Source organism: Sciurus carolinensis, chromosome 18 (genome assembly GCF_902686445.1).
Source record: "Sciurus carolinensis chromosome 18, mSciCar1.2, whole genome shotgun sequence".
In the NCBI taxonomy this organism is placed as follows: Eukaryota; Metazoa; Chordata; class Mammalia; order Rodentia; family Sciuridae; genus Sciurus; species Sciurus carolinensis.
In genome coordinates this window covers 27873056-27884191 of record NC_062230.1, presented here as the reverse complement: position 1 = coordinate 27884191, position 11136 = coordinate 27873056, and the positions used below count along the sequence as shown (strand labels likewise).

General features: G+C 52.6%; 1 protein-coding gene across 1 annotated transcript; it reads right to left on the bottom strand.

The window, feature by feature from the left end:
• Nucleotides 1-5165: 5165 nt before the first annotated feature.
• Nucleotides 5166-10758, bottom strand: Itpripl2 (ITPRIP like 2). Its single transcript, XM_047533966.1, has one exon. It carries the CDS (start codon nucleotides 10081-10083, stop codon nucleotides 8476-8478), a length of 1608 nt encoding a protein of 535 aa, XP_047389922.1. The 5' UTR covers nucleotides 10084-10758; the 3' UTR covers nucleotides 5166-8475.
• Between the last annotated feature and the right edge of the window lie 378 nt (nucleotides 10759-11136).

The window sequence follows — 11136 nt, the reverse complement described above, 5'->3', positions numbered from 1 at the left end:
AACCATGAAGAAAAAAATCTTTGGGGAGATAAAGTCCTTAAAAGCTTTTAGCTCGAGCCTGGCAGGCAGTGGATCGCCTAGGTTTTTTTGGTTTTTTGTTTCCTGGTTTCATTGGAAGGTGAGTTGATCGACTTGAATTTGTCTTAAGTGCCGGCTAAGTCACAGATGAGTGGGGAGGAGACTGAGACAAATGTGGACAAAACCTTTGAATATTCATGGAAAGAGCTGGAATGTGGGAAAGACAGGCTGTATCTGCTTCAGCTAGGGTCATGGATGTCCTGCAAGTGTCCGTGTGCTGAAGGTTTGGTCCCCAGTGTGTGGTGCTCTGGGAGAGGCGGAGCCTTCAGGAAGTGGGGCTTACTGGAAGGAAGTTGGGTCACTGGAGGCATGCCCTTGGCGGGGAGACTGGGATCTCTGGCCCCTTCCTCTCTTTCTCTGCTTCCTGGTCACCACGTGGTGATCAGTCCTCTTCCATCATGTGCTCCTGCCATGAGGTCCTGGACCACCACAGGCCCAAAGAAACTGGGCCAAGTGACCACAGACTGAAACCAGGAGCCAAAATAACCCTTTCTCCTTGTAACTTGATTTTTCTCAGGTATTTTGTGACAGCAATGGAAATCTGTCTAACATACCTTCCCTGGTGTTTTTCTTTTACAGCTGAGCACACCATCAGTCAGCTCATCACCAGTGAGCATGTGACACACTGAATCATCGTCTCCACGGTATCACCTTCAAGACCTGCGGCGCCTTGTCACTGAATCAGCACTGTCACTTTCCCAGCTTCCAGTGTCCTTACAAGATAAGAGCAAATGTGGGGACACGTTGCACAGCTGTGTGGACACCACACAATGGACACAACAATGCCACAACTCGAACACGCAAGGTAGGCCAGGTACCCCACTGTGTGTCAGCTGATGTGGATCCACTGTGGGGAAGGGGTTGGGGTGTCAGTCAGGCATGTTTGAGAAAGCAGCCGTCTGAAAGTCTAATGACAGAGGTCGAGGCCTGCCGCAGTGCACTCCCGTGGTGGCCCTGACCGGTCAGACTTCCTAAGAATCCTGTCCTCGTCTGTTTTGTGCTGCAATGACAGAATACCTGAGACACAGTGACTTATTTTAGAAACTGGGGATTTATTTCTTATGGTTCTGGAGGCTGGAAAGTTCAAGGTTAAGGGATCCACATCTGCCAAGGGCCTTATTGCTGCATCACCCCATGGTAATAGGCGGATGGGCTAAAGAACAGGAAAGAAAGAGAGGGAAAGGGGCTGTACCCGTCCTTTCCTCGGAAGCCCACTCCTGTAACAACTAGCCACTGCCTGGACAGCATTGTTAGTCCATCTGTGAAGGTACAGCTCTCATGACCTGACTGTCACTCAACACTGTTGCCTTGGGGATGAAGTTTCCAGCACGTGAACTCCGGGGGACACACTCAGACCACAGCCCATTCAAGTCAGTATTTGCCGAGCAAGAACCTACCCCTACCTCCATGGCTTACAACAGAACATACCCATCATTGGCTCCATCTGTGGCCAGATGGGTGGTTCTGCTGATCTGGGTCAGGCGTGGCTGATCTTGGCCGGCCTTGCTCCAGAATTTCCATCGGTCAGTCATCAGATCCCTTCGGCCACTTTGTACTGACTAAAGGAAGGTCACAGTGCATCCAGTTCCCAGAGGTAGGAGAAATCCTGATGGGAGAGACTGCAGAATCACTTGGCAAAGGGTGTGGGCATAGGAAGAAGTAGACGGTTTCTGTAACCCGTCTACCATGGTGAAACACCGAGCAAAGCCCTGCAGAGTGGGGATGTCACAGGCATTGAGATGAACAAAAGCTGGGTAGCAAGGAGATGGCCCAGGAGGACAGCAGGGAAACAGACCCAGCAGTGGACATGAAGGAGCAGCAAAAGGGGCGGAGGAAGAGGTGGAGCCACAGACTATGTCGAAATTCCACTCCAATAACTACTTTTTGTATTATTATTATTATTATCATTATTATTATTTTGCAGAGCTGGAGATTGAACCCAGGACCTCATGCTTGCCAGACAAGCCCTCTACCACTACAGCGATGCTCAGCCCCCAGTAACTACTTCTGTATTGACTCTTACTAGGTGTCCATAGATGTGGGTGCAAAAATCTCCCATAATCCTCATTTACTCCTATGAGCAAGGTTCCATCGTTAATCCCATTTTACAGATGAATCAACTAAGAGAATTAGGGAACTGGCAGAGAAAGCTCCTTACAGATGGGAAGCATGATTTGCAGGATTTGAAGACAGGTCTTGGCATTCAGGCATGCCACGTTTTCCCTGTAGTGTGACTTCTCTCTCCCACCTCTGGCCCCCTGCCCAGCGTGAGCCACTGCAGCATCTGATTACTTCCAGTCTTGCTCCAGGGACTGGCCACTTTTTCTATAAAGAGCCAGAGAGTAAATGTTTTCAGCCTTTCGGGCCATTTGGTCTCTGCGGCAATTACTCAACTCTGTAGCGTAAGAGCGGCCCAAGGAGCAGATTGATAAATGGGCGTGGCTACGTGCCAATCAGACTTACTTACAGCCATAAATATTCATGCCCTCAGTGGCTGGCTCCTACTTCATCCGTTCCCCACGCTGCAGCCAAAGTGAACCTAAATAAGTGACCTTGTCATTCCTCGCCTAAGGGGACTCAGCCCCCACTCCCCATCTAACTCCCAGTGTCTGCAGCCCTGGAGGTGTGTGCAGTCCCTGGACAAGTCACCTGGCAGCTTGCTAGGAAGGCAGAGCCCAGGGCGGCCCAGACCTGCTAACTCAGACTCGAATTCTTGGATTCACACTGCAGCCAGAGCCGCTCACGTGTCCAGACCCTGACGTCCTGGTTCCTTCTCTCCCCTCCCCTCCCCTCCTTTGCCACTGAACCTCCCCCTCCCGCTCACCTGCCTTGCCAGAACTAGGAAGCACCTGGGCGTTTGAAGTCTTCTGCAGCCCAGCTCCCTCGGCTTGGCTAATGTCCCTGAAACCCCCTCCAGAAAAGGTGCCCCCTTCTGTCTTCATGACTGTCCTCTGCCTGGCACCCCCACACTGAACAGAAACCACCTCTTTAATTGCCTGCCTCCCTGATTGTCAAGTCTTGAGAGAGGCCCGTCTGTCCAGGCGTGTGTGTGTGTGTGTGTGTGTGTGTGTGTGTGTGTGTGTCCTCGACCCCCTGGGACAGTATGACTTGTGAAAAACTAAACAAAACACACCCACCAAGCTTCCCCTACCTGCTACCCTTGGATCAGCCTGTGGCTGCAGGTCCCCGAGTTCCTCTGAGGCTCTGAACTCTCAACACAGCCTCCGTGATTCCATCTCACGCTAAACCTGGTGTTTTTTTTCCCTATCAGCCCATGTTTACCATTTCGAGAGCGCCCCAGGGCCCAAGAGATTTCTGGACAAAATTCTTGAGCTATGAATTAGCCACAGGCCAAGACTTGAATTGTGTTTGGGGTTGGTGGGTGGGGGGTAGGGAAGAGGGAGGGGTAAGGGCAGAAAGTTCTAGGTAGGGAAAGACTTGAAGGAGGAGGGCTGGGGATGTGGCCCAGTGGTTAAGCACCTGTGGGTTCCATCCCTGATACAAAATAAAAAATAAAAATTCAAGGCTTGAATCCCAGGTAGCACCCCTGCAGGGCCATGAACCGGGGTCTCTTCCCACCTGTATTCGGAGCCGGTTCTGTGCAAACAGTTCTCCCCAACTTCCCTGCATGGAAAACCCTTTCATAAAAGTAGCTGAGGCTTCTGCAAAGAACCATGAAACAAGCGGCCTTCCAGGAAGATGAAAGTCCACCCCAGAGCTGACACGTACTCCAGAGGTTTCTACACGTTCCTTTATTAATACAGCAAGATGTAAAAGAACAAGGCCCCAAATGACCTGGATGATCGAAAGTGCAAATTTACTCCAACCTGAACTTGAAAACCAATGGCAGGACAGGCCTCGGCCATCTGGGCCGTGGAAATTTGGCGTGATTAAAATGCTTTCTAACCACACAGAATAGCAGCCGAACACGATTTGATGAACTCTTTGGTCTCTATCGGAACACAACGCAGGCAGTTGCACCATGACAGTTTGGCATCAGAAGACACGTAATTACCACAGAACAGAGGAATGTTTTAAGTCAAGGGACTGAATCGAGGCACTTTTTTAAAAATTAAAGCAAAAGGTGCTAAAATATTTCTGAATACCTGATACTTCAAAAACCAGATTATATATAATTTAGCTGCACATGTGAGCCTATGTTCTCTGTATAGGACAGCATACTATCTGCCCTCTCCCAACAGACACTGCATTCCCCACCCCCTCATTTGCTATGTAGGTATAAAAATATAAACAGACACGTCTAGGTCACAGACAAGTGATTAAAAAAAAAACAAAAAACTAACAAACACCACGATGATAACATTGAACTTGCTTCCCTCCTGAGGGACATTGGGAACGTGGACGAGGTTCATTTGCTCCACCACCGGAGAAGATTGTCCTCCCAGTGGGTAGAGATGAGGAAGAATTCTCATCAAGGTCAAAGCCACGCAGGACAGAAGAACCTCTTCCGGGAGGCGGCAGGAGATGCTTTGGAAGCATGTGAGTCCCCTTCAAGTGCTCGGGTGCAGTCAGAGAGGGACAGAAGCATTCAGGAGTGAAGTCTGACCCGAAGGGCACCCTCGGCCGTGGGAATGGCACAGGCCTGAGAGTCTGGCGCAGAGACTGTTCACGGCCACTCACCGTCAGTCAAGGCACAGCTAGGATACCATGAACAAAAATCATAACGAGAAGCATCTTAACCCCAGAACCAGGCGCAGTGAGACAAGCTCTTCTGCAATCCTTCCCGATGACTCATCGGCCAACTCCAGGGGCAACGAGGTAGTTGCCCACAATCAGCAGGAAAGAAGCGCCTAGAACCAACTCCATCCCGGAGCAGATCTGACTGGTGAAGAAGGGCTTGACTCAGGGCTCCTCCTGGGAACTGAAAGTTAAGTGTTATCTGTGGCCGTGTTAGTTTTTTTTTTTTTTTTTTTTTTCTACAATAAAGCTTAACTCTGAGAGATAGAGAAGAACTGAAATACTGTGCCCCCAACTATGTATAATATGTAGAATATAAACTTATACGTACTTGGGGGAGTGCCTGTGTAAGACAGGGGTTGCAAACTGGTGGCCCTCAGGGTCAACTAAATGATTTGGACATTTAAAAATATTGATTTAAATAATCAGTGAGTTTTGTTTTGGTTTTTTTCTTTTTTAAACTTTAAAAAAAGAAAGCTGCCCACTTCTCCCTCCGGTTCCCAGCCTGGAGCCGAGTCGCGGCCGCCCCCGTGAAGGCGGCATTTCCCACCCCTCCCGTGCACTTCCCTCCCTTGTTCCTGCAGGCTGCTGAGTTTGCGACCCCCAGCTGGAAAGAGCATACACCGAAAACGGTGCTTCCCACCTCCCCCAAACCTCTCCCGTACCCTCTGGTCCTCCGCTCCCTTCTCCCCTCTCTCTCCCACTTCCATCTTGAGCTGCCTTCCTGAATTCTTCAGATTTCTCTCTGGTCTCTCACATTCTCCTTTCTTTCAGTTCCAGATTTGTTTTGCAAAACCCATCTTCTCTCAGTCCACCAGCATCCCGAAGGCTCCACGCCAGGTCAGTGGGAGTTCCTGAAGGGTGTTTGACAAAATGGCCTAGTGATCGTCCCCAAAACTTTTTTTTTTTTTTTGGTACTGGGGATTGAACTCAGGGGCACTCAACCCCTGAGCCACATCCCCAGGCCTTTTTATTTTTTATTTAGAGACAGAGTCTCACTGAGTTGCTGAGGGCCTCACTAAGTTGCAGAGGCTGGCTTTGAACTTGTGATCCTCCTGCCTCAGCCTCCCAAGCTCTGGGATTACCCCAAAACATTTTCTCTGGTCACTGGTTAAACAATACCCCCCCACCCCCATTTTTGTAGAGCCTTCTTGTATGAGAATATTTATATATGAATCTCCAGTACCAAGCATACACCAAAAATGTGTACATTTCAGAAGAGGGATATGACGGAGCCCTAATAAAATGCAGAATTGAACTTAATGTCAATGCCTTGGGCAACCATCACACCTGGCTAAGATGCCATATTATTTCATTTGTACACAGTACATGTTTTGGATCACTAAGCATTGATCAAAATTGATCGAAATCTCTTAAGTTTTGGTTACCATGTACAGAGAATAATTGCTCAGCATGGCATTTAAATAAAAACATTAACATTTTAAAAAGTCACAAATACAATGCCCATTAATTTAAAAAAATAAAATTTAAGAACCTTGAGGATGGATGAGGTTTGGGGTAATTCACCTGAAATAATAATAATAATATAAAAAACTACAAGAATACTACATTACCAGATTTATACTTTAAAATACTATTAAGATAAAAAAGGAATCTACCAACTCAGCTAGAAATATCTGGAAAATTTAGTTTTTAAAGCTTTATAATCCACTCAATATTGTCTCATTGGTCCCCACTCCAGTAGACTTAATGACTACAGGGGAAGTTAGGGCTGAGTTTGGAAATTATGTTTATATAAATATATAGATATAGATATAGATATAAGATCTACTGTTGGCATTTATTTTAAAAAGTAAAATTTTTAAAAAATACTGTGCAGTTTATATCTTTGCAGGAAGCTGGTCATTTACCCCTTTGCTCTATGTAGTACCTTATGTCTTAACATTGGCCTCAAAAGCTAGGAAGAACCTGTGGGGTATCAAAGTCAGTGGTCCCCAAAACAACCTTAAAGAGACAGCACACCATCCGAGGCTGTTTCTCTCTCAGTCCAAGGTTGCAAAGGATATAAGAAACCTATGCAGCTCTGATGAGAAGGATTCCCTGTAAATTATTTATGCACCAGGATTTCCCACAGTGGCCAAGTGGATCCCCTAAAGAAAGGCTTATGCAACTCCCCCAAAATAGCTCAGAAATTAAACAATGACCCTATTCACGTAACTATTTCTATCTTCCAAGTTTAGCCTATAAGAGTCTAAGGAAGTACATGTCTTTGGTTCTTTTTGTTTTTAAATCCCAAGTATAAGGCTGAGACAGGCTGCATTTCCAATCAGTGCTTCATGGAGCATTTGAAACTTGAACTGCGTTTGGGAGAACAAGGAAAGTCTCAAAACAGGCTCCTCTTAGCTGCATCCTACCCCCAACCCGGTGATATTTATACCCAAAGAGAAAAAAGAGCAAACTGCTATCTCTCCTGCTCTTCCTCCCCTCTGCCCACACACAGATCAGGAGTAACTGATCTCCCAGGACAGATCCTGAGGTACTGATCTGTATGTGAACTGTTTTGCAAAACCCAGGCTGAATCAAGAGCCTCTCAGAGCTGGCCCTTCGGGACCACTTGGGCTGCCTGGGCAAACAGGAAGAAACTTCCAACCACTAGCTATCACTTGGCACTGATGGACAGCGCCAGCCACCGTGGCAGCTGACTTGCCTCTTCAGGCACTCCTGAAACTCAGAGAGACACCTCTGCAAAGGAGTTTGCTTAAAAAGCCTTAAAACCAAAAACAGGTTTCTGGGTCCAGCCAGAAGCAAAGGTTAGCCAGACATCTTTATAGGCAAAGACTGAACTGTCTCTTTCTCAAGAGCCAACATGTTTTATGCTTGCAGTGTCTGAATTATGGACTTTGTTGCTACTCTGCATTGTGCTGGCTCACAGTAGGCACTCAATGAACTGGTGTTGACTCACTGGTACCTCATCCAACTCATGGCCTGGGGGGATGTGAAGTCAACATGCTGCCTGCTTTTCAAAGCTGCACATGTCTTCAAAATCAAAGTAACTGACCTTCCTTTCAGATTCAAGGCTTGGTGCTCTCACCACAAAACAAGAGATCAACATAAAGTGCTATTTGCTCTGGAAATCTCTCTAACCAACTCTTGACTGCCTTGACACATGTAAGACGCAGTTACTGACAATCCTATCAAACATCTGTGATTGCACCATAAAATACTTTGGGATTAATTTGAATAGAGGAATGATGTTCCTCAGAATACTAATTGCTGCAACAGAACTTCAGTTGTCCATAAAGATTCAGATATTAAGAAAAAAAAAATTCAGTTGGGAACCTAGTCCCAAGCAAATAGGTATGTCATAAACATTTGTTAATAAAAAAATCTGGGTGCACTGAGCTCTGTTTCTAGAAACAGACAGAGGGAACTTGCCCTGCAGCTAGCTTTTGCTTTCTTTACTGGACTTCCTTGGGAACTAGATATTTCTACAAGTTTCCACCCAGATCACCATTCTGACCAAATCCCCACAGCTGCAGTTGGGCATTGTGCCAGTTTGTTCGGGACCCTCTAGCAGGTGTAAAGAAGATGCAGTAATTATATTTGGTTGTGGAGCCACCAAAGCCTGTGGCATCCTCCACATGTTCCAACAGCCATCTTGCCTTTGGCCTCATCCCTACAGTCACCAGGTGGGAAAGGTTTTAGGAGCATTTGGTCGGGTGCGGGTACTGTCAAGGTTTAGGGTTCATCTTCAGGGAACCCCTGTGTGCGCTGACTCCGGGGCGGGGGGCACCTGGCAAGGTAGCGGGGACCCCCGTAGGCCCGGAGAAGCTGTGGCAGCCTTCGCCACGTGGACAGCAACCTCGCCGCTGTGAGTTCGCGGGCGTGAGGATCGAAGGCGGCCAGAAGGTCAACTGGGGCGGCTTCACGCAGGACCTTGGGCAGGGGGCCCACCTCGGTGGCCGCCCCACCCGGGCCCAGGACACAGTGGAAGAGCGTATGCCGTCTCAGCAGGCAGCCCCTAAGGAACTGCACCAACTCTTCCAAACACTCACTCAGGCGTGCCTCCTCCCAGGCGCGCGCAGGGGCCCCATGGCGCAGCAGCACCGTCAGCAGCACTGTCTTGAGCACGTAAGACGACAGGATGCGTCCCCACTGGGTGGCAGCCATCGGGTCCAGCCCGCGGGCACCCAGGTCTCGCAGAGCCTTAAGCAATTGCAGGCACTTGAGGTAGCAGGCACCTGGAGGGGCCCGTTCCTGCAGCCAGCCCAGGAGCTTCTGCTCCTGACGAGCTGTGTTCACACCCCACAGTGCCTCAGTGCGCAGGCCTCCTGGGAGCTCCAACAGGGGCCCGATGGGTGAAGGTGGCGGCGGTGGTGCCACAAGGAAGACACCGTCGCCCAGATGGACGGCGGGGATGAGACGCACAGCCATGGACAGGCGGCAGCAGCCATAGTCAGTGCGGCAGGGCAGGATGTGCAGGGTGGGAGGCTGCTCCAGGCCCCCGGGGGTCAGGCTGACCCGACAGCGTCCCTCCAAGCTGTAGCGCACGGTAGCCAGGGAGCGCTGCAGGTGCGACTGGAACCAACGCAGCACCAACGCGGCAGATAGGTGACGCCGCCCGCGCACATCCACGCAGAAGCCATCCGCGAAGGGTTTGCAGTCCCGAAGCCACTGGCCCCCGGAGGCCCCCGATGGCGAGGGCGGCGCCTTGAGGGCGCACACGAAGCAGCTGCGGAAGGCCGGGGCCAGCGCGGGCTCAGTGCCCAGGCTCCGCGGCTCCAGCGCCACCAGCGGTGGGAGGCGCAGGGGTACCAGCACGTCGAAGCTGTCCGGCCGGCGGATTTTATGCTGCTCGTAGGAGCTGCCCACCTGGATGAAGTCTCCGCGGAAGGCCAAGGCCAGCGCTCCTCCGGGGATGGGACCTGGGGAACCCCGAGCACGGCCGGCCCTCACCAGCTCGCCCACGATCCGGCTCACGTGCGCCTTGCTGTGGCCCAACACGTGCGGCGACAGGCGCACCTCGTGCTCGTAGTAACTCTCCAGCAAGATGCCCAGGTCCGGCTCTCCGAGGCTTCTAGGTGAGAAGGCAGAGTGGCCCGCCAGGCGAGAAGAGCCGGGCAGGAAGCGCTGCCGGACGAAGTGGCGACAGCGCAGAAGGACGTAGCCGAGCAGGAGCAGGATGGCCAATTTGAGCAGCGGGAAGCCGCTGTCCGCGCCGTCCGGGGGCTCGGCCCGGGCGCCCGCGCTTCCCCGCAGGACATGGTAGAGGCACACGAGGGCGGTGCACAGGCCGGTCACCAGCGGCCAGAAGACTCGCAGATTGAGGGTGTAGTGCACCGACATGCCGGGCGCCCGGGGCCGCGGCGGCCGAGCAGCCCAGGGCGCGAGCCCAGGAGGCGCCCCGGGCCCGGCATGCGCGCAGCCGCCCGGCGGCCCCGCGGCCCCCGTCTCCTTGGCTTCCGCGGCGGCTCCCCCGTTCGCCGGCGGGGGGCCGCCGCCCTGCAGCTCGGCCTCCTCTCCCAGCTCAAGTTTTCTTTCCAGCTGCGGCCCGCCCTGCACGCCCGGGCTCCCGGCCGCGCCCTGCGCGCTGCGTCCGGCCCGGCGGCCCTGCCCGCCCGGCGCCCCGGCGCGCCGCCCTCGGCCAGTTTCTGGCCCGGCCCGGCTCGCTCCTACCCTGGGCGGCCCTCCTGGTTCTCCTGCCGCTGCCCTCGGCGCCGGGGCCCGTTACTCGGGCCGCGGGAGCTTCCTCTTCCGAGGGGAGGCGAGGCCAGGCCGCGCCAGCGAGCGGGGAGGAAATGCCGGAGTCTGGAGCCAGCCGGGCGGCGGGCGGGGTCGGCCCCCTCCCGGGCCTCCGCCTTAAAGCGACGCCGGGCGGCGGGAGGGACTTCTGGACGCGCTGGGAACTGGCCTCCCGCGGGCCAACCCCGTCCTCCCTCCGCGAAGGCAGGACTGGGAAGGCCCTGATTCGGGGCGGTGGCCTCGTCCGAGGAGCCCCGGAGCCCTGCTGTCAGGCGGTTACACTGGGAAGTTGGAAAGGAGCGCCGCGCTCCCGGCCAGGCTGCCCGGCCCTCCCGCCCGCACCCCACCCCCAGCCGCAGCAGTGGTGGCGTGGCAGGCCCTGGGACGGAAGTGGCCCTGCAGTCTGCCGCCGTCCTTTTTTCCAGCTGGTATTCACTGAACACCTACTGTGTGCCAGGCGGGATAGGAGGTCGTGGGGGGGGGGGGGGGAGGGTTGGTAGAGGAGGCTCTGCCTTTCCGGAAACTCGCACCCTGCTCAGAGGGGGATCAGAAAAGAAAGTGTCCCACGGCCAGAAAATGCTCTGGAAGAAACAAAAGTGTAAGAGAGAGAGGGTGGTGATCCTTTCTGGAAGCCTGAGGCGGACTGAGCCTCGCGTT

Bases quoted from the DNA above. Each gene is read 5' to 3' on its own strand.
- Itpripl2 (XM_047533966.1), bottom strand. From the start codon at position 10,083: ATGTCGGTGCACTACACCCTCAATCTGCGAGTCTTCTGGCCGCTGGTG.